Raw genomic sequence first — 24,620 nt, forward strand, 5'->3', positions numbered from 1 at the left:
GACATGCATACATACATACATACATACATACATACATGCATACATACATACATACATACATACATACATACATACACACATTTTACCTAGGTCAGTTGACAAGTTCTGTCTTTCAGGTGATGTGAGCACTGGAAGCAATTGTTTCAGAGAGTTTGAACCTTGGTACCATAGATTCTAAATCTTGCATATGTGCTCCATGAAATTATGGGAAGATATGAACCCCATTTTACTGAAGTCCTGTCCTACTGATACAGCTCAAGAACACTGACCTTTCCTTCACTTTGTCTAATGGTAGAAACACTGCCCTGGCAATAAATACTTTCAGAAACTGATTCCTTTCTGTCAGAATGGCACAGGATTGTTCCATCCATCCATCCATTCATCCACCCACAGCCCCTTTTCCCATTTTTGCACATGGGGTCGGGATGTCATTTCAACAGTGACAACCATCTAGAGCCAAGGTTTACACTGCTGGGTGGCCAGTCCTGCCATGCTTACTGTAATTCCCACAGATACAAACAGATATATTACTGAATGTTAAATCCATATTAAATATAAGTTATCATTTCTGCATTGTATTTAAGTTGTATGTCTTATGTATTCTAATCTAAATTCTTTGCCTGACTTGACTTTTTTTAGTTTTTGTATTTACATCCTATTTTTTTATTTTCTCATGTGACCAGGGTAATATCTGCAATCAATCCTTTAGTATCAATGAATTATCCTGGTTAACAAATTAAAATAAATCATATGTGCTTTAGACATCTAATGAGTATGCCCCTAGGCGTCTTCCCTGGGAGTTGTACTTGGAAGAGCCACTAGGAGGAGGCTCCTACGGCAACCCCAAGATGTAATAGATTAATTATATTGTTCAGTTTGTTATGAATGCCTTCAGATCCCACAGAATGAGCTGGAAACTGTGCTTAGCAATAAGGAAGCCTGGAGTGCTCTGTTGAACTTACTGCTTCTTCAACCCTTACAAGGACAAGCAGTTTAGAAAACTGGATGAATGGATGGATGGATGAACGGACTGATGTGAACCTTCTTTGCTGAGGTCACCCAGAGGGAACTAGTATTGTTTTTTGTTTGTTGTCCTTTAAAACAACCTCTGTGCCTTTTGGTTACCTGGTAAACATTGTTTTATTTTCTTCAACTGGAAGATTAAATCAATAGCTAAGAGACACTTCTGAGGAGACATCACCCAGAGTATGCATGAGTACCTTTATGGGGCGGTGTGGCTGTATAGCACAAACCCTGGAAATGATTCAAGGAGCCCAAATGTCCGAAGTAATTTATTACTGCCTTTTGATGAAATGTGACCCTACCCTTACAGGAGGAAGAGGGCAGAAAATAGAGAAAGGCTTTTCATAGAAACCATCTTGTGCTGCAGTGAAAAAGCTTGCATTTTGTCAGAGCTGTCCTGAATTGTAGATTCCTGTCCTCTTTCTGTTTTGTACCTTGCTGTTTCTTGTAGAAGGGTCTTCCTGGAAATTGGGAAATCTTTGGCATATGGGAGAATAGTATATGAAACATTTGCTTTACAGTGATCATGATTGCCCTTCTCATTTAATTTTGTAAATAGGCCCTCAGATGGCTGCCCAAAAAAATATCAGCTTCTGGCTGATATGAAGGTTTCAGAATTAGACATTTGGTTACTTAAGGTCACTGCAGTTATTAGTGATTTCACTGGCATGTATCCAACAATGCATGCACATTTTCTAATGGATGTACCCATTTTATGATCAGTGGTGACCAATTTCATATTTTTTATCTGCTATCCAAGTCAGGGAAGGCTTGCAAGCAGTTCACTACTTGCTGCTGGTAAAGCACCTTATGGCTCTGACTGCCATATTAGAGAAGGTGAAATCCTTGTTGCTAAAAATGTGTTTCTAGTATTGTTTTGAAGTAAGGAAAACTATCAATGAATCTGTCCAGACATTTCTAAAAATATCATTCCTTTCTAATTGAGTCATATACATCCTGTCTATATTATCTAGAACACGTATTGTGAATCAGGAGCTTTAATAGTTATTTATTTTAGTGTCTAAAATGATTCTAATAGACCAAGCCAAGGCTATGGTCCTGTGGGGGTAGATTTATATCTTTTGCCTCTCAAGACACACATCTCTCTCATGGGGTTGACAGTTTCCCCGGAGTGGCATATTTAGGTGGGAACGACTGTGTAATGATCGCTGCCCATCACACTTTGTATCATTGCTTGGGGTAAATCATTCTTTTTCAGATATGATTTGCTGAAAAAACTAAATTGGGTACCCTTGGACTTTTCAAAACAATTCAGCAGAATTTTGCAGAGCAGTAACTTAACATAGGTGTTTCATTTTAAAACCCTGAGAAAGAGCAAATGAATAGGCTGTGGGAATGTGATCAAAAGAAAGATTTATGAGTGAAAGTAAATAAAACACATTAGAACCAACAAACAGACTGGAAAAATGTTAACCCAGAAAAAAGTCCTCAAACAATCAAATGCACACAAAAGTCCTGGGAACATATACCAAGCAGAAACTTGCTATACCAAATAATTCTTTGAAAAATGTTCTCCTTGAGCAAAAAATGTTCTCCTTAAGCAAGTCTTGTAGAATAAAAACAAAGCTTTATTATGAAAATGCAGTAGGTAAGCGCTTTCATGGGACTACCTCACACTTCATCAGACCATTACAATAGCAGTACTATCCACTTATTTATGAGGCAAGTTAAATTGGTAATACCAATTAAATAATTACCCATTCATTTTAAAGAGATATTCATCTCTACTTGAATCACTACTAATATAAAAACACATATACAAGTATATAAAAAATATAAAATACATACATAAAATTAATAATTTACATACATAAAAATAATAAAATGAATCCTTTAACTGTTTCCCATGTCATACTTCAGTTTCATCCTAAATATGCACCATTCTGTTATGAACTCCATAACTTTGATTTAACATACATGGTTAATACTACTACTAACATAATTCCTATTCTTACTGGGTCTCATTAACGTAGAGACCTGTTCTTTAGTATTGGCTTTAATGGTATCCTGTCATTTAGTCCCTTACCTCTGTTGCCTCTTAACCTTACTTCTGACGTTTCTGTTTTGTTAATTATATCTCCCCATCTATCATTTTCACTAACTACTTCAATGGCCATAAATCTAAAATTATGTGTGGAACCCATTTTCAACACATGTTTGGCCAAAGCATTAGTTTTATCTAAGTTCCTGATGCTTAGTAAATGCTCTCTTACCCTTGTTTTAAATTACCTATTCGTCTTACCTATATAGTAAGATATATAGTAAGATGAACACACGTTACAGATAGCTAAATATACTATATTTTGAGTACTGCAAGTGGCAGTAACTTTAAATGTAAACTCTATTCCTGTATCAGGGTGCTCACATTTATTACTATGATCTATCCATTTACATTGGTTACACTTACCACATGGTACTGTTCCTACATGTTCTTCTTTTTCTTTTGCTTTCTTCTCTGTACTAGCATAACAAAGATGTCTTTTTAATGACTTCTTATTTCTGTAACAATATCCTGGTTCTTCTTCAACCAACTCTCTTATATGCGGGTCACTTGTAAGTACAGGCCAATGTTTCCTCACAGTATCTTTCATAATCCTAACATCAGATGTATAATCCGTGGCTATTTTAACTTTATCTGAGTAGGATATATCTGTTTTTCTCATCATCTGACTCTCCTTGTGAGAAATAAGGTTTGCCCTTTGTGGGCCTCAAAGTCTTAACTTCTGCCATTACTTCTTGTATTTCATTGTGATTATAACCTCTTTTTAAGAATTTCCCACTCAAATCTTCTATCTCATTTTCAAATGTTGTCTCTCCTGCTGTTAATCTTGAAATTCTTAATGCTTGCCCCTTCATAACATTTTTAAAAATATGTTGGGGGTGCATACTCCCTCTATGTATATATGTATTCTTGTAGCACTCCTTTCTATATACTTGGGTTGAGAAACTCCCTTGTGGGTCCCTGTTCACCATTACATCAAGGAAGGTGATATTACTTTCTGAATAACTCATCTCAAATTTTAAAAAGGTAGTGCTCTCATTCAAGCTCTTGTGAAAACACATTAGCTCTGGCTCTGTACCCTGCCATAACAAAAAGAGGTCATCTATAAAGCATCTATAGAATTTAACTTGTTGCCACTTCTCAAATACTATCCACTTCCTTTCCCAGTTAGCCATTACTATATTTGCGTAACTATTTGCACTTGAAGTGCCCATGACTACACCTTCTTTTTGTCTATAGGTCTTATTACTGAATATCATGATGTTGTTCTCTAGTACTTGTTCCATTAATAAGCATATAAGTTATACTGTGTATGTTCCTTCTAACGTTAAGTATTCACGTAACATCTCTACACCTATGTCATTAGGGATAGAGGTGAATAGGGAGATGACATCCAATGTTACCATTAACAGTGTTTCACTGGTCCTTGAAAAAACTTCAATGTATCTAAATAACTCAGTTAAGAATTGCTTCGTATCTGTTAGAATCACTTAATTTTTATTAACTATAGGCCTTAACATTTTCTCTATATAAATTGATATGGGTTCCGTTATCCATCCCCTCCCTGAGACAGTGGGCCTTAGGGGGGGATGTATTGGATCTTTGTGGATTTTCGGAGTACCTTGTATTATAGGAATTAATGGCTTCTCTACCAAAAAATAGTCATATTGTTCTTTGGTAATCCGTTGCTCTAATAAACAATCATATAAAAGTGTTTGAAATCCATACTTAGCATTTTCTACTTCAACAGCAGTAACAAGTTCATAAACATTTTCATTTTGCAATAAACTCAACATCTGTAAGTCATAATATAGTCTGTCCATTATAACAGTAGGGCCTCCTTTGTCAGCTACTCTTATCACTATGGATGTATTGTAATGCCTTATTTTCCTCTCTAGATAAATTATATATCTTACTTTTACTCTTATTCACATATAATTTTTCATATAGTTCATGCTCACATAAACTGTTGAAAACTTCTACAGCTGGGTTATTTGGAGGAATATATGTACTAGATTTTTTCAAAACAGTTTTGTCATGCACACTTTCATTACCAAACAACAATTTCAGTTCTACATTTCTTGTAAATTTCTTAATGTCCAAAATATTGTTCGTTACCCCTGTCCTCTGGGTGGGAATAAAAGATAAACCCTTCCCCAAAAGTTCCTTTTCATGAACTGTCAATATTCTGGATGAAATGTTCCATATGACTGTATCTGCTTCCATTAGTTCTACCATTGGCGCTTTGCATTGCGGGTTTCTGAGTGATCCTGGAAACCTTTTCTCTTCACTCGGCCCCTGCTCTGTGATCTCCCTCTCTCGTGACCTAATCTCCCCGATGCTAACTTGATCGGTAAAATTGGCAATTCTGGTGTTTCTATTAAAAAATTACTTTCTGGTAGACTTAGACCAGAAGTACTCATAGGCTTGTCTGCGACCTGGTTGTTATCAGTATTCACTTGTTTAGAAGTGCCTTCACTCGCTTGATTAGCATGAGTTATATGTTGGTCCACCTTAAACTGTTTTTTAGTTTTTGGTCTCGCCCCTGTAGCTACGTCATGCGCTCTTCCTTCTCCTCTCAGTTGCTCTTTATTTAAGGTAGTATCATCACGTTCAGAGTTCCCTTCAACATATCTCGGCCAAACAAGCACATGGCCCACCCTAAAATAATTTCTGTCCCTTTCTAATTTGCTGAGTTTCTGCCTCACTAATCGTTTTTCAAACAGTGAGACAGAATCAACTACAATTTTGAGTTTTTCATACACAATGTCCCTAGGATAACTTTGATACAAATTCAGTTGTTGTTCAGTAATTTTTTCCATCAACAAGCTCTCTTCTTTATCTGCATTATCAATAAGAAGGCGGATATAGTTAAAGCTTAGTTCAAGGTTTAGTCGCTGCCATTTGAGTAATAAATCAGGCTGCCGTTCACCATGGTTTGGCATCTTTATCACTCTTAACCCTCGTGGTATCACTTTATATTTAAGACATGTTTCCAGATGGTGTCGCTCTGCTTGTACCCTTTTAATTTTATATAAATTGTCCTCCACTTGATATATCTCCCTCGTAAAGACAGGGAAATCAATATCAACATTTACCAAGTTACTGATATTGTCAGCATTTACTCTATTAAACAGTGGATTAGCGTTACGGGTTAGCCAATAAGTTTTCTGATTGGTGGGAGCTTTGTTACTGAATGAAGCTGGCAGTTAACAATACACAAAGGTAAGAAGGGGTACTGGAAGGAGCAAGGTATATATAGGAACCATTGGATGATCTCTGTAGTATAAATTCATCCCACGTATTTGACAATGTGAGTGAAAGGGCATCATTTTATCTAAAAAAACACTTTCAAGTTCATAAGAAGTAAGTGCATCAGTTCTGGACTCATTTAGGTACAGAGATTACAAAACTAGTAAATATGCCATTTTTCCAAGAATATGATAATGTTAGAACAGTATGCAGTCTCAGAAATATTTGAAGAGAAAGACATGAAAAGAACTGCTCTCCATTAAATGTAATTCTGTGTACTGTAAAAGAAGTTGATTTTTTTCTTTTCATTTTCTTTCATGGTATAATTACAGAACTCAGAGAAAATGTAAGAGGCCTGTAAAAATATTAAGGATAAGCTTTCCTTGGGGACCTCTGATGATCTAAGGTATACTGGACATTGAACATAATGGTGTGTCACCTTCTCCATGACCTCCTGTCTATCCCATCGCAGTGTATTACCATGTCTCCTACTGCTGTCTGTCATCCTTACTTAGCATGAAGGGGTGAAGAACCATTTGACTGATAGTTTTTCTCCAGTCTACCTCAACCACAGCCCAGTTCAGCCCTGCTTCCCTAGGCTACCCCCAATTCCCACCCCCACTACCCCTACACTTATATAAGCTCCATCCTGTCTTCCCTATACCAGTCACAGCCTCCTTCCAATCTTCCAATTAAACCAGTCACTACCAAACCAACCACCTCATACTTCTCTTGCCCCACCCCCACACTGCAAACAACTAAAAATCTTCTTACTCCACCCCTTGTGCTCCACACAGTAAGTAGCTCACTCCTTACTAACTAATAAACATGCGCCACTACCCCATAATAAAACTCTTAGCCACAATGTCCATATTAATAATACTTAGACACACAACATCACTTCCAGAACTTACCCCAAAAATAGTTACCCCCACTGATTCTTATTCTTCCAATTACCAAACACACCATCACAGCTTCAGGAATATATCCCCTCAACTATTTCTGTACAACCTACCTTACTACTCAGTCCCTAAACTCTTACATCCACCCCTTCCAAAAAAACTGAGCACTATATACTCCTGTCTAATCTCTCTACTGTCACAGTGGGGTGCCATCCACCCTAACCCTGGCCCCACCACTAATCATCCCTACAAAACACCCCACAAAAAATTAAACTTTATGACTCTCAACATCAGAAGCCTAGGCAACAAAATACCCCCCCCCCCCCTTCATGCCTGCAGAGATCAGTACAAGCCTGATGTACTAGCCCTTACTGAAACCTGGCTAAAGCCTAACATACCTGACTCTGAATTCCTACCTCCAAACTATAGCATACTCAGACCTGATAGAACCCATAAGAAAGGTGGAGGCATTGCATTACTCTATCCTGATAACCTTAATATCATACCATACATAAATGATAGCCATATGTTTTACATAGCAGAATTGCTGATATCCTTCCTAAACCTGAACAATACAAGTTTGCACTTATTTTTAAAATCGTTTTTTTCTCAAAACTTGCATTTTATCTGTCTCTGGCCTAGCACTCAAGTGTGGGGTCATTTACTGCACTGTTATAACTTGTTGATACTTGTGAACCTCTGCTATGTCTGAAAAAAACAAAAAAACAAAAAATCTTGCTTTTTTCCCACTTTTCTGAGATTTAAAAAAGTTCAGTTACAACCTTGCTGTTCTGAACTGTTTGTAAGTTTCTTGGAGGCCATTTTTTGCTTGGGCTAAAGGGAAGTCTCTCTGTTCATCAGTGGCAGTGATAAACATTGAGCAGCCTGCCTGCCCCTGTGGGGGTGGTTACTGACTTGAAACTGTAGTTTTATTGGCCATTTTGGGTCAATTCCAAACTCCTTGATCTTCCTCTCTTAAATCCCGATTGCCTCATGGTTTTGGCGTCTTTTCAGACTTGTTGGCTGTTGGTGAAGCACCCACCAAGAGGAGAAAACGCTGAGAGAAGAAAGGAGCCACTTTTGAGATTTTAAGTATTTTTCTTCAGATTATTTGCTAAGTTTTTCTGCATAGCCACCTACTTTGAGCATTTTCTGGCTTGTTAAACTTGATTTCTGCATTAGTAACTGTATTTAGAGCACAACCTAGAGCTGTTTACTGAATTTCCTGTTTGCACTTATTTTTAAAATCGTTTCTTTCTCAAAACTTGCATTTTATCTGTCTCTGGCCTAGCACTCAAGTGTGGGGTCATTTACTGCACTGTTATAACTTGTTGATACTTGTGAACCTCTGCTATCTCTGAAAAAAACAAAACAATCTTGCTTTTTTCCCACTTTTCTGAGATTTAAAAAAGTTCAGTTACAGGCTTGCTGTTCTGAACTGTTTGTAAGTTTCTTGGAGGCCATTTTTTGCTTGGGCTAAAGGGAAGTCTCTCTGTTCATCAGTGGCAGTGATAAACATTGAGCAGCCTGCCTGCCCCTGTGGGAGTGGTTACTGACTTGAAACTGTAGTTTTATTGGCCATTTTGGGTCAATTCCAACTCCTTGATCTTCCTCTCTTAAATCCCAATTGCCTCGTGGTTTTGGCATCTTCTCAGACTTGTTGGCTGTTGGTGAAGCACCCACCGAGAGGAGAAAACACTGAGAGAAGAAAGGAGCCACTTTTGAGATTTTAAGTTTTTTTCTTCAGATTATTTGCCAAGTTTTTCTGCATAGCCGTCTACTTTGAGCATTTTCTGGCTTGTTAAACTTGATTTCCGCATTAGTAACTGTATTTAGAGCACAACCTACAGCTGTTTACTGAATTTCCTGTTTGCACTTATTTTTAAAATTGTTTTTTTCTCAAAACTTGCATTTTATCCGTCTCTGGCCTAGCACTCAAGTGTGGGGTCATTTACTGCACTGTTATAACTTGTTGTTACTTGTGAACCTCTGCTATCTCTGAAAAAACAAAAACAAAAAATCTTGCTTTTTTCCCACTTTTCTGAGATTTAAAAAAGTTCAGTTACAGGCTTGCTGTTCTGAACTGTTTGTAAGTTTCTTGGAGGCCATTTTTTGCTTGGGCTAAAGGGAAGTCTCTCTGTTCATCAGTGGCAGTGATAAACATTGAGCAGCCTGCCTGCCCCTGTGGGAGTGGTTACTGACTTGAAACTGTAGTTTTATTGGCCATTTTGGGTCAATTCCAAACTCCTTGATCTTCCTCTCTTAAATCCCGATTGCCTCGTGGTTTTGGCATCTTTTCAGACTTGTTGGCTGTTGGTGAAGCACCCACCGAGAGGAGAAAATGCTGAGAGAAGAAAGGAGCCACTTTTGAGATTTTAAGTATTTTTCTTCAGATTATTTGCTAAGTTTTTCTGCATAGCCGCCTACTTTGAGCATTTTCTGGCTTGTTAAACTTGATTTCTGCATTAGTAACTGTATTTAGAGCTCTTCACTTTTTCCCTTAGAACTGCTCTATCTCTCAATTTAAACACCATATTCTCATTCTAAGGCCCTTCACTGGTCCAAATAAGTAATCTTACAAGTTAGCACTATTAAACCATAAGCACTACTTACTCTTATACTCTCTACGATTACCTTGTCCCCTATTGGTCCGTCTTAATTCAGTTTCCCTATATTACTCTAGCATGTCCAAAGGTCAGTTAGTGGTTTCCTCTCCAGTCCAGCTGGTGAATCTGGGAATTTTGAGGCAATGTTACAACTGTCTCATGTACACGGGCAACCCTCTCCTCCTCCAAACAGGTTCAAATATATGTGAGAGATGCAACCATATAGCCAAACTGGAGGCTGAGCTCTCTCATCTCAAAACTGGTGAAACCAGTCAGGAGGAGAAGGTAACCTCACACAACACAATTCCAGTATCACATAGTCCCACCACATCAGCGAACCAAACACATAAATACACAAAAACATACTCGGAGGCTCTAAATAAAAATCTACCTAAGCAACAGAGACCTCCAAAGCAGACATCCAAGCAAACGCTACCCCAAAACAAAACACGTACAACACATAGCCCACAAAGTCAGTGTGCCAAGCAGCCACAGCCCTTAAGGCTGAATAGCACACCTGATACTCTTGTAATAGGTGGCTCTATTGTCAGACACACTGACGTCCCGCTCACCAGGCTGAATAAAGAGAAGGTCACAGTGAGCTGCCTGTCAGGCGCTAGGATCTGCCACATAACGAAAGCACTCAGGTCACTCCAAAGCAAATACAAATATGACTCAGTCATTGTACATGCTGGTGTGAATGACCTGAGACGTATCTCCTTGGACTACATGAAAAGAGACATAGAGGAGCTCTCTGATCATGTAGCCCAGGCCGGTATGACACTGACCTTGAGCAGCATCTTACCCTCACCCAGAATGATGCCACAGTACAAAGACAAAATGATCGATTTTAACAACTGGCTAAAATTTTGGTGTCATTCTAAGGGGATCCAGTGTCTGTCAGACTGGGATGACATGCTCGACAAGCCACGTTGCTTTGCTAGGGACGGCTTGCACTTGTCACCACTGGGCTTTCGGATATTGGCAAAGGCTCTTGCCACCCCCATAGTGCCTTTTTTAGGCAAGGCTCAAAAGTCAAACCCACCTCCATAGACAGCACAAGAAACAAGAAACTAAGGGTAATGCTGCTAAACGCCAGAAGTCTTAACCTCAAGATGCACGCACTCGAAGCTCTCCTCAGTATGGAGAACATCGATATCTGTGCAGTGACAGAAACCTGGTTCAAGGCTCCAGAGAGCACCCCAGCACTACCAGGTTATGCCTCATATCATGCTTTTCGGCCCCGAAACCTGGACCGAACCACAAAAGGAGGGGGAGTTTCCATATTTATCAAGGATATCCACACCTCCAGGTTAGTGGCATTGCACGAAGTATCGGAGACCATCCATGTGCAACTAACAGTGGGCAAGACTGCTTTTCAGTTTATAGCATCCTGCAGACCACCCTCTCAAAGTCAGGAATCCCACTCGGCTTTCCTGAAAACATTGAAGAACATGAAGATCTCTCCGAACACCATTATATTGGGCAACTTCAACTACCCAAACATAGACTGGGAGCACTACTCAAGCCCCAGCACCTTAGCCCAAAGGTCCCTGGAAATTAAAAAACTCAAATGCTATGGAACAACTAGTCACCACTCCCACAAGAGGGGATTACATACTAGACCTGATCATTACCAACATGGGGACTCTATGCTCCACACCTGAAGTATATCCCTCATTGGTAAGATCAGACCATAAATTAATTTCACTGGATGTCCACATCCCGACCCCACCCCCAGCCCAGAAAACCACAGTGAAAAACTTCTCAAAAGCGAACTTCTCACTTCTCAAAACCGAAGTGTAATCCTTCAAGGCCCCAGGGCCAGTGGAAACTACGGCCCAAACTGCAGAATCCTATATAAACGCATTCTACAGACATCTCCAGGAATGCATGGATCATGCTATCCCAAACAAAACCAATACCCAAACATCCAAAGGCAGGCGTCCAGCTTGGTGAACCCCAGCCATAAATAAACTGTACAACAGAAAGAGGAAGATACTACATGATAGAGCAAAATCCCTAATAGGGAAGGCATCTCTGATCAGTACTAGCAAAAAATTACGATCCCTCATAAAATCTTCCAAGGCCAGCTTCGAGAGAAAAATTGCTCAGGACACTAAAGACAATCATAAGGCTTTTTTCAGTTATGTTAGGAACCTGGGATGCAACTCCCAGACTTGTTCTGAGTTGATTCTAAACGACAAAAAATACACTGAACCCACAGACATCACCGATATCCTGGCAGACAGGTTCAGTGCAAACTTCTCCACCCCCTCCCCCCAAAAAAAAGGGCAAGTATCTATCCCGGCAGAGGGCTGCCTCCCAAACATCTCTGATGCTCAGGTGAAGGCTGCCCTCTCCAAAGCAAAAAACACTGCTTCCATGGGACCAGATGGCATCCCGGGTTGCGTCCTACATGAACTCCAAGAAGAACTAATCCCTCAAATAAAACAGCTGTACAATCTCAGCCTCACTACAGGATATGTGCCCACAGAATGGCGTACAGCAGCAGTGGTCCCACTCCACAAAGGTGGAGCCTCTACAGACCCTGGAAACTATCGCCCTATAAGCCTGACTAGCTTAGTCTGCAAGGCTATGGAGAGGATCATCATGGAGCTCATAAACAAAGACATTGGGGACCTACAGACACTAGATCCTACCCAGTTCGGCTTCGTCAAGGGCAGATCCTGCCTTTTGAACCTGGTTGACTTCTTCGAAACAGTCACCAAAGCCATAGATGAAGGGAAGGTAGTCCACACAGCCTATCTGGACCTAGCAAAGGCATTTGACACAATACCCCACTCAGGCATCAAAGATAAGCTATCCAGCTTAAATATAAACCCCTATGTCACAAGATGGGTCACAAACTGGCTCAAAGACAGAACCCACAGAGTGAGAGTTGCTGGAGCCATGTCAGACTCGAAACCGGTCACAAGTGGCGTCCCACAAGGTTCTGTCCTGGGACCGCTCTTGTTCGGTATATACTTTTACGAGGTACAGGCCAACGTGGGAGGACTATGGCTCACCAAGTTCGCAGACGACTGCAAACTAGGCGCCATAATCAACTCTCCAGCTGACACAAACATCCTTCAAAAAGGTCTCACAGAGACGGATAACTGGTGCCAGAGCCATGGTCTAAAGCTAAATGCCAAAAAGTGTATAGTGATACCCTTTGGCAAAAACAATGTGCCCACAAATTACCACATAGGCGGTAACCCATTAAGTACAGAGAAAGAAATTAGGGATCTGGGGACCCAAGTTGATAGCAATCTCTCCTTTGACAACCACATTGCGAAAGTGGTTAGAAAGACCTTTTACATAGCCCACCTCATCCTGAAAGGATTCACCTCTAGATCAAGAGAGGTAATCGTGTCCCTTTATTCATCCCTCATCAGGCCCATCATAGAATACAATGCCCCTTTTGGGATGTACCTTACCCGACACCTGCAGCAATTAGAAAGACCCCAAAAGTACCTCACCAAGAGGATCAAGGGACTCAAACAGATGCCATATGCTGCTCGGTTAAAAAACTCCAGCTCTACTCAGTTGCATACCGCCTACTTTGAGGCGATCTATGCCTGACATATAAAGCTATGTCCAGTCCAGAATTAATGGACATGCTCCACCTCAGTAAATCTAAATCCCTTAGAGCCACACGCTCGAGGGACTTGAACCTCAGCACTGAAATAAATAGAACTTGCTGGAGGGACAGATTCATAACCCAGAGGCTCCCTTCGCTCTGGAATAGAATTCCAATTCATGTTAGGGAGAGCACCTCACTGAATCTCTTCAAGAAGAATCTTGATGAGTGGATGGGGGATCGTAGGTTTGTCCCGGGGATTACTTCCGTGTCACTATTAGACAGAGGCACAGCAAACTAAACCTTAAAAAGGGCACAGTATACTCAAATCAAGGGGTGGCGTAAGCCAAACAAAATCGGGCTAGGCTTATAATTGCCCCAGGGCAGATAGCCTAGTATGAACCTATGAACCTATGAACAAAGAAAATCTGCATAATTGTTCTGTACATCCCCCCAACCCATAACACTCCTATTCTAAAAGACATACTCTTCTGGGCCACCCAAACATTTCAACATGAGACTATCATATTAGGAGACATCAACAGAGACTGACAAACTATCACATCCCAACCACCCACTAGTAACATTAACCTATATGTTTTTTTATCAATTTATCTCCTCCCAACTACATACAACAAGCACTACACTCAACAGACTACCTTAGACTGGATCCTGGTATCAAACCCTCCTAACTTTACCAATGCTGGTACACATCTAAACTCCATCAGTAACCACCTACCTACTTTTGCCACTTGAGTAAATACCCACTCTCCAAAAACTCACACCCTAAAATCTGTTTGTAATCTCACTAACTTCTCTAAAGGCAGGTTTAATGATCTACTTTGCAAAATAAACTGGTCCCCAGTAATGGAACTGCCACTAAATGAAGCAGTACACTACTTTAATAACGGCTTCCTAAAACTACTACGTACCTTAGCTCCAGTTCGCAGCAAAAGAATCAAAAACAATCCCATCCCCTGGCTAACTAAGGAATAAAAAAGTGATGAAAAAAAGGAAATCAGCCTGGGGTTTATGGAAACAAAGCAAAAAAGAACAAGATCTAATTACCTTCAAGCAGCTATGTAACCAAGCAAAAATAAAGTCACCAAAGATAAACAGCTATATGTAGTCACCTACAACAGAAACGTAAAACCAGTCCAAAAAATTCTGGTCCACTATCACAACTATTCCCCACCATGGATCCAAAAAGGAATCTAAGACTTCACACAATACACCTCCCTCTCAAATTGCTGAAGATTTTAACATCTAATTTATAAAATCTATAGCTGGTCTTATCACTAAAACCACCAACACCTTCCTCTCTTCTTCTCTATCTACCCCTAATACTTCCAGTTCACCTGGCCCAGACCCTCCTCACCTTCAAAGTACAGAAACCCCTCTTGAGAAACATCCCACTTTCTCTTCTCAGCCAGTACCTGCAGGCCTGATAAATAGATTACTGCACAAACTCAAACCCTGCTCTGCCTCCACTGACAACCTTCCTCCTACATACCAAAAACTAGCAGCTGCCTCCATAGCGTACCCAGTCAGCATCTTGATCAATCGATCCATATCTGAATCCACAGTACCTGACATATGGAAAAAGTCCCATATCATCCCCATTCACAAAGGGGGTAACTCCATTGAACTTACAAACTTTCATTCCATAGCCATACTTTCTCCTGTCTCTAAAATACTGGAAAAATGTATTCATCTTCAACTCATGAAATGCTTACAGCATGACAACCTCCTTACAAACACACAACATGGTTTTCTTCCCGGCCACAACACAACAGCCTTCCTAGCCTTCACCGAATATATAAATAGAGGTAGAGACACAGGTTACTATGTATTTGCTCTATTTCTTGACCTCTCAAAGGCATTCAATACCATGTCACACTCTCTACTCTTGAACAAGTTCTGTAACCCAGGAGTAACCCCACCTACACTAAAATGGTTCCATAGATATAATAGAAAACAAGCAGCAAAATGGCCAAATGTGTTGCCCCCACTTCTACTAAACCCCACTGGAGTCCCACAAGGATCCATCCTAGGACCCCTACTTTTTAATATTTTTACTAATTACCTACATACTGCATCTACTGCGGTGGTGGTGCTGCGGTAGCGTTGTCGCCTCACAGTTAGACGTTGCCCGTTCGATTCTCAGTTAGAGCATCTTCTGTGTGGCGACATGTGTGAATGGGCATTCCTTCATTGAAGGTTGTGCGTTAGGCCCAGCAAGCCAGCACGTAAAAATCTATTGCCAATCATTAGCGGACCGGAGTTCCGCTGTGGCGACCCCTAACTGGGAAAAGCTGAAAGACACAACAACAGCCTACATACTGCATCTACTAGTGGAGCATTCATACAATATGCTGATGATTCCACAGAAATCTGTACCTCTCGCACACTACCCCAGCTTCTCTTTGATACTCAACTTTTCTGCTGTTGAATCCTGGCTTACTAACTGCCAGCTATTTCTCAACAAAAAAAAAATAAGCTGCTTCTTTCTTAACCAAAAACTGTACTACTGATCTAAACTAGTTCAAAATTCTCTCTGTTTATAACACCACCTTAGAAATTGTCCACCACACCAAGCTTCTAGGTGTAGTCATAAATGATCACCTATGATTTGAACACCACATTCAACAAAACATAAGGAAAACCAACCAGAAACTTGGCACCTTATACAGAAACAAACATACCCTAACCTCTTCTTCTAAAATCACCCTCGCCAAAACTTTCCTTCTACCCTCCCTCCTTTTTGGTACACCAATACTTACCAATTTACAGAGCTCCTTGAGATGCACAATGTAACAGTGCTATAATAAAGTAGCCAAGTTTGCCACCAACTCAAAAACTAGAACTCACCACTGCTCATCACTCAAAAAACTAAACTGGCTAGAATCCCCCAACTACCTACTATATGCTCAACAAACTCCTAGCCTGTGCAGCACTAAAGAACATCATCACAAAGACCTTCTTACTATATCCAAACCCTCCAAGACAGCTGGACAAAGCCTCTACTCCCATTATGTTGGAAAAGTATGGAACTCACTTCCTGTTACTGTGAGAACCGCAATTAACCTACCTGCTTTTAAAACTGTACTGAAGCAACACATGATCAACTCCTGGCTGAGCCCATGCATTGATCCAGGCTAATCTCTTCTCCAGACCAGACCAAATCTCTCCTTTACTCTCTCTCCATCTGTACTCCATCTCTTTGTATCATTTACTTATATATCTTGTAATATTGTGTGTCACTTACCTATATCTTATAATATTGTTCTTCTTGTTAATATAAATGCCTAGTTATCATCTACTTTATAACAATGTACCTTCTTGCTTGTACGAGTAACTCTTGTCATTTTATGTTTTCTGTAAAAGTTTTTGCATATCTGTATGTAAATGGAGATTTCTCCCCAGACCTCCACTGAAAATGGATTCTTTCTGACCCAGTCAGACCGTCTCGGTTAACAAATGTCAAATAAGTAAATAAATAATTTTTTTTTTCTTCAACCACAAATATGGTTTGTTAATCATGAACCAAATACAGACTTAGGCAACTTCATGCTCTTGTATAGGCTTTTCAGATTTAGTATAGGTAAATGTGTCTTTTAACAAATGGTCATATCCTGAGGTATGTATTTAAAGCTTAGGCCTTGCACTTGTAAGCCTACCTAAACAGGTCATATCTTATGAAGTATGGCACTGCCATTGTGATGGTCTGCACCAAAAGATAAGTTAGTAGTCACTTTATCAAAGTATCTTCTGGGCAACATCTGAACAAGCAATTTCTCATTTGCAAGATAACTATTTTTTCAAACCAAAATATTTTTCTTTACATTTGTTAATATTATGAATCAAACGTGAAAGTACAGTTTACCTTTGTTCACAAAGAAGAATCATGAGATCCAAAGTCACTTATTTGCTACAGTAAGTAGAAAAGTAAGTAATTAAAAATAAAAAGTCTACATCTTAAAAAATAAGGTACCAGTTCGATTACTACAGCAAGATCTGCATTTTCAATGGGCATTAGCACCATCTGCTTTTGCCACAAGTCTTCAGGCTTGTTCATGAGCTTGCAAAAATCTTATTACATTGTTATCAAATTGTTAAAAAGTTGTTGGAGATTCAATATCTATTGATCACTTTATAGGCCATAGGCTCATGGTGAGTACTAGGCTAGCTGCCCTTGCAGGCCATTTTAAGCCCATTGGTGCTTAAATTAACCTATCCCGTTTGATCTTAGATTAGTATTACCTATCCCATAGTTAATAATTATATTTTACACCTAGTGAGAATAACTGGGATCATACCATAGATAATATGAGGGGAGCCATGTATGCGATAATGCATTTAGGAGCTGCCTGTGTCCATTAGCAGTACAGGAGCCCATCCTGGGTTAAATTTTGTATTACTCATCCATAGATCCAAGTTGTGCTAGATTATGGACAGAGATGAATTTGTTTTACGTGGATGGGGAGTCAGTTCCAGGGCAGAGGTATCCTCTGTGAGATATACCTGTCCCACCAAACCATTCTGCAGATGTTGCACATGAGGTTTAGATCCCTAGACTGTGTACTTCTGATGCCATATGACTTGCTGGTGTGCTGTAGGTCCATCAGTATTGGGTCAGGGGATGCATTGTATGCCAGACATAGGTCATCTTTTAGCAGAATGTAAGATACTGACTATTCCAGTTTGTTATTTTATTATGTTAGAATATTTACTTATTTGACATTAGTTGACCTGGTTAGTCCGACTGAGCTTGTTCCCTTTTTCAGTGGAGGCCTGGGGAGAAAAGCTCCACAGTCACAAGTGATACGAATAACATATACACAGTACAGGTTTAACAGGAACAAAAGAAAAGTGTTCTCAATATTCCAGAAGTGTCCATATTTTTCAGTTAAAACGTAATGCTTTAATGCTCATTTCATACCCGTATTATTATCAGAAACTTGTCTTTCTCCCCCCATGACTGGTACTCATTCTTGTGTATGCTAAGTTTATATCGTTATCCTGTGCAAATACCAAGGCAAAGACAAATTCTTTAGTCATTGAAGATGTACAGCAAAAGTGTCCTCACCCATGTAATCTGCAGTTTGATAGAATCATTAGCTATTTACAAGTATCCCATACGGATGAAGTGAGTGTCCAGAGGTCTTTTGGTGACTGTCGGCATAGCTTCTGAGATGTGGAGACATGGAGGACTCCAGCTTGAAATTTTATTCCTCATTTCTTTTAAGACCATGTAAAGACACAAGGGTATTCTCTAGGATGATTACATTTAATTGACATATTTATCCACAAACATTTATCTTTGGTGTTTACTTGTTGTAAAGATGGGAGAAAACGGAGATGCAAAATAGATGACTGAACAAAATATGTGATTTAATAAAGAATATTGTTTTGATCTTTGTATCTAGATCAAGGCTGAAGACTCCAGCGAGATGGCACAGGCACCTACACAGACAGTCCAGCAGGGGGCAGTGCAGCAACAGCAGAGTCACATCCCTCCAGCCCAGTTAATGCTTGCAGGGAGTCAGCTGGCAGGGGTAAGCACTAGAACATGAAGGGCAGCAGCCCTACACACTGTATGCACAGAAAATGTGAATATGTTAAATAAATAAAAAAATAAATAAACTGAATTAAGTGCGCTTACTGACACAGTCTGCACATTTGTAATTTATTTCTTTTATTACACTTTGTTGTCCAGGTTAATCACACTAGGCCAAAGATCTTTTTTCTGGGTAGACCTGAGGTAGTATTCTTACTGACTAGGAAAAATTTGTTCAGGGGCACTGGGGAACTTCCCCTGGTCTTTTTGATAACTGCCTAGAGAGCTTTTACATCGGTTAACTATATATGCAGCATCACTTAAAAAAACAAAAAAACATAAAATTACATGAATGTAATAAATAGTTAAATATAAGAAACAGGACCAGTAGTATTGCTGTTGAAATATATGGAGTCTGTATGCCTCCCCTGTGTTTGTATGGGTTTTCTTCAGGCTGTTGTTTCCTCCCACATTCAAAAGACTTGCATTTGGAGGAATGGGGACTAATGCATGCATGTGTGATGTGAAAGAAAGAGCTGGCAACCTATTTTTGCCCCCCCCCCCCCTTGCCGTGCAAACTGCACAAATAGCTGTGGCTGTCTAGCTTTTGGGGTATCTATGCTGGTTGCGACTTGTAAGAGAAAGATATAAATATATATGGCTGTCTATTAGATTAGAAATTGATATGTGTGTGTGTGTGTGTGTGTGTGTGTGTGTGTGTGTGTGTGTGTGTGTGTGTGTGTGTGTGTGTGTGAGTATACACACACACAAGTGAATGTATATGTATATTACATTCGATAGTGATTTAAGTATTTTAAGTAAGAACCCCGCCCAACTTAATAATGCATGTTAACCCTAGCCCTACATCTTATCTTAAAAGAAAAATCTTTCCATCACACTGCTACTATTCAGACAAATTTACGCTAGAGTTATGGAAGGGTTTTGGTGAAAGTTGTTTTCCTTTTGTGATTTTTTTTCTTGTATATTTAGTGTTCGGGATTTTTAGTAATTTAGTGTTCAATCTATATTTGGGTGGCCACGGTGCTGCAGTGGTTAGCATTGTCGCCTCACAACAAGAGGTTCTCTGGTTCAATCCTCGGCTGGGGTGCCTTCTGTGCTGAGTCTGCATGTCCACCCTGTGGTCGTGTGGGTTTCCTCTGGGTTCTCCGGTTTCCTCCCACATCCCAAAGACGTGCTGCAGGTGGATTGGACACTCTAAATTGGCCCTAGATGTGAGTGGATGGGTGTGTGCCTTCTGTGGAAAGTTGGGTGCCGGGCTGGCAACTCAACACTGTAAAACTCCACTGCCAATCATGAACGGACAGGTGATCCGCTGTGGCGACCCCTAACCAGGAAAAGCCGAAAGAAGAAGTATTCAATCTCTATTTGCTAGTGTTTTAGAGTTTGTCATTTTAAATAGTTAAATCATTTATACCATAGTCATATGTGTGTGTGGTGTGTGTGTGTGTGTGTGTGTGTATGTGTGTGTGTGTGTGTGTGTGTGTGTGTGTGTGTGTGTGTGTGTGTGTGTGTGTGTGCATATACACACCATTACTTGTCTCTGTTGTTTCTGCTTGACAAACTGCACATCTGTTTGGTATCAATGCAGACAGCAGCATTGCAGTATGGGTAGTAATCTGTGTATCCAAGCTTAAGGAATATGTTTACATATAGTGCAGAAGATACATGTTTACCTTTTAAGGTGAGATGTAGTTTCACAGCTCCTAAATTGCATTTGTAGTGGGTGTTCAGTCTTTAATATCTTTGAGCATACACAGCTGATCCATGGCACAACACCTCAGTGTAGATTCTCTATGCCAGTCAGTCTAAGTCTTTAGGGTACAATTTGCTATAATCCAGTTGCATTTTTTTAGTTTGTTTTGTTTTTATAGGTAGCACTAATGCATTTGAGAATTAGACCATTATTTTGCTCTGCATTTGATTAATTTCTATTGGAAGTACAAGTTTCTGATGTGAAACTGACCTTGAGAGGAAGGTCCCCCCAACACGCACACACCGAACACTAAAATTTAGCAGATGTTATTTATTGCTGTAAGTAATGTTTCTGACCTATCGTTTTGTCTTTGTGAATCATCTCATTTCATAATTAAGTGAATTGATACATGCTTGAAGTTATAGCGTTGCACAATTCATTCTGTAATTCTCATACACCAAAAATGTGTTCAGACCTATCATGTACACTTGATTCATATTAAAAAGGACTGTCTAAGTCAGGTTTTGCATGTATCTGTTCTGTTTTTCATATCTGTTATTGGTTGGTGAAAAACTTTGCTTTGTAATGAATTTCCTTTTAAGAACAAGATATTCGTTACTTACAAATTTTTTGAAGATTGCATGCATAAACCACGGAGTACAAAACTTAAACAACAAGCAACTGTTATCATAGGTGTTTGGACAGTCACTATACAGCTTTGATTGGCTTTGCTTGCAGCACTAATCTTGACATAAACTTATTTTTCTTCCCTTCCCTTTTCTCTCCATATTCAAAAATGTTGTGCTGGGGTTTTCTCTTTCCTTTTTGCCGTCACCTTGCACTTTCTTTACTCATTGCCACCACATGTTCTGTGCATCCCTGTTACCCATTGCTTGTTACCCTTCCTGCCTCATTTCTTTTTGTTTTTATCCCCCTTGCCATCACATTTTGTGTTTATAATAATCCCAACTGCATTCTCCTGTTTCTCATGCCCTTGTGTTTGTCCTTCTTTTCTCCATGTTTGCTTCCTTCCAGCTCACTGCACTAATGCCCGCTCAGCAGCAGCTGCTTCTACAACAAGCTCAGGCACAGCTGCTGGCTGCTGCTGTTCAACAATCCAATGCTGCTGCTGTTGCTGCTGCTGCCTCTCAGCAATCCGCTGCAGATATGTCGCAAACTGCCAACCCACCGCAGACACCACAGCTTGCCCTGTCTCAGCCAATCCAGCTCACTGCACAGGTAAGAGAAAACAGCACACCAAAGCAAACTAAGCCTGGAATATACCTGCTCTAATGTTCTCAGAGTCATAACAGGTTCACAAAAGATGCACCTGAAGCTTTTGGTCAAACAGGTCTGGGTATTGCTAAATCCCATTTTGTAGAATATTTACAACTTAGACCAAATCTACTGTGTTAGTACTTGTTGTGATAAGGTAGGAAACAGTGACTGAGCTGTAAAGTGATTCTATAGCCAGACACAGGTTCCTTGACCTATAACACCCTTCATGAAATGGTTTACTGAGGATTCACCCACCATGTATTTATACATGTAAAAAGTGGCTTAATCTCCTGTGTATGTAGGTTGTTTTAGACACTGTCTTACTACATATTTTTACTAATTGCAATCCACAGTTCTCGGATGCTTTAAGCAATAAGGCATTTGTGGTGTTGTCAGAAAGCCATGAACAAGTGACTTTACTGTATAAGAAGAAAGTAAATACCGTAAAAACACCCTGTAGTACTAAACTATGATTTGATAATGGAGCCGTTTTTAAAACTTATTTTTCCTCATTTCATAAGTTGCGTGGCTTTGTGATTTGTTATTGAAAGATCTATAGAATTCAACAAAAATGTTTTGATCAATGATGTTATACAGATACTGACCTTTTTGTATAAACTAACCAATAATACATGGTAGAGGTGTGGGTTACGGTGGGATTTAATTACACCTGGTAAGGGTGTAGCCATCGTGGACAAATACTTTACTTTTGTCCACCATAGAGTATTACTATTATACAACATTAACATTAAACATAGAAATGAGAGAGATGCATAACAGGGCACTGTATATTTAACACTTTAGTGATTGCTTAAAATGGCTGTGGTTTGTTTTCATTTTTGAATAAATGTTTAACAAGAAGCTGTATCAGGATTTACTTATTCCTAGAACATCCAGGGACCAATCATATTTCTGTATTTTCTGTGATTTACTTGCATCGCTGTGTAATATGGAATGCATCCTAGTTTATTGCCTATTTTGATTAAATGAGTTTTGGGGATTTACAACAGTGTATAGAACCCATATAATGATATTTCTTTAATTTGAGTAGAGTACTGTAAAATAAATGAAAGTTACAGATAACCTTGATATTAGATATGGAAAAGCAGGTTCTTCCTTGTCAGCTCTAAGTATTAAGGCTGGCAGGACTGGGGAATTTTAGTTGTCAGGCTACTGCCCCCACCACACACACACACACACACACACACACACACACACACACACACACACACACACACACACACACATCATAATAGTGTGCATGCAAGCTTCCTCTCCAGGTCTCTAACTGGCTTATTAAGGTAGAGCAGAAACAATAACAGAATTACAAGAAAAACTCTACACATTATCTGCTCTGAGGTATGAAGATGGTATGCTGATGGACAAGGGAGGACATGCATATTCAGATCTACCTTAACAGAAAGTCTGTACGTTTCATGTATGAGGTGAAAAAGTACATCATCCTCAACCATCAGGACTGAGTTTCAGCTTCTCCTTCTGTGTGGTGCTTCATCAGGAGAACATATCCCTTGTGAATGAGGCCCCAAAGGAAGACCTAGGTGTAGGGATCCCATCCAACCTGTAGTGTCTTACAAAAGCATTTACTCACGCTTCTACTCTCCCCATATCAGCTCCAGCAGGTGCCTGAGCCACTAGTCAGACACAAGTTACCTTGGTCATAGTCAGAGCTTTATTCCTCAATGCCAATTACGCTGACCATCTGTATTTGAATTTGATGAAATAACCTTCTCTATGCTACCTCTTAAAGTGGATCATGTAGTGATTGACCTTTTTTTGTTTTATTTTTGATTCATACAGTCACATTGAACAAACTCTGGAAATGCTGTATTCTAGCATGCTTACAGCAAAAAACTGTCATACATAGACAGATAGATAGATAGATAGATAGATAGATAGATAGATAGATAGATGAATGCCATTAGTTTAGCCTGCAAATGCACTGACTGTGTGCCAACTTTTGTGGTAAAAGTATCTGAATTAATTACAGTTAAACTTCAACAGGTCATTTGTTAGTTTTTTACTTTCTGTGGGTGTGGGTGGGGAGCCATCATAGGTTCATAGGTTCATAGGTTCATACTAGGCTATCTGCCCGAGGGCATTTACAAGCCTAGCCCATAGTTTTGTGGCTTACGCCACCCCTTTAGTATGGGGAACTATACCCATTATTTTGCTGTGCCTCTGTTGAGCAGTGACACTGAGGTAATCCCTGGGGTATATCTGCGATCTCCCATCCATTGGTCAAGATTTCTCTTGAACAAGGCCAGCGAGGTGCTCTGCCTCACATATACCGGGATTTTATTCCACAGCATAGGGAGTCTTTGGGTGATGAATCTATCCCTCCAGCACGTCCTATTAATAGCCGTGTCGAGCCACTAGTCAGACACAACACAGCATAAAGAAAACGTGTTCACAGTTTTTGATGATTGCAAATGTAATGGATTTGTTTATATTTGTAATCACTTGTTTCCAATTTTTTTATTAATGTAATCAATAGGTAACTTTTTGACATATTTTCCATTATCCAAGTTCATCACAGAATAAGAATAGACAGACTCATGGTTATATTTCTGAGAGGTCTATGGTCATTTATATACAAGTGCTCTGTAGATGAAGCAAAAACAGCTTGGAAAAAAGACCACACCTGTCGGAACGCTAGTA

The 24,620-nt window shown here is 39.7% G+C and overlaps 1 protein-coding gene across 1 annotated transcript in view; it reads left to right on the forward strand.

The window, feature by feature from the left end:
• The window catches only part of POU2F2 (POU class 2 homeobox 2), a 386,014-nt gene that overhangs the window by 267,980 nt on the left and 93,414 nt on the right, over window positions 1–24,620 (forward strand). The window contains exon 4 of the mRNA XM_044080798.1: window positions 18,819–18,947. Within this exon, the coding sequence (XP_043936733.1) occupies window positions 18,819–18,947 (129 nt within the window). The remainder of the gene's footprint in view (window positions 1–18,818; window positions 18,948–24,620) is intronic.

The sequence above is a fragment of the Protopterus annectens genome, chromosome 8.part0, assembly GCF_019279795.1.
Source record: "Protopterus annectens isolate FY-2018-M chromosome 8.part0, PAN1.0, whole genome shotgun sequence".
Lineage (NCBI taxonomy): Eukaryota > Metazoa > Chordata > Ceratodontiformes > Protopteridae > Protopterus > Protopterus annectens.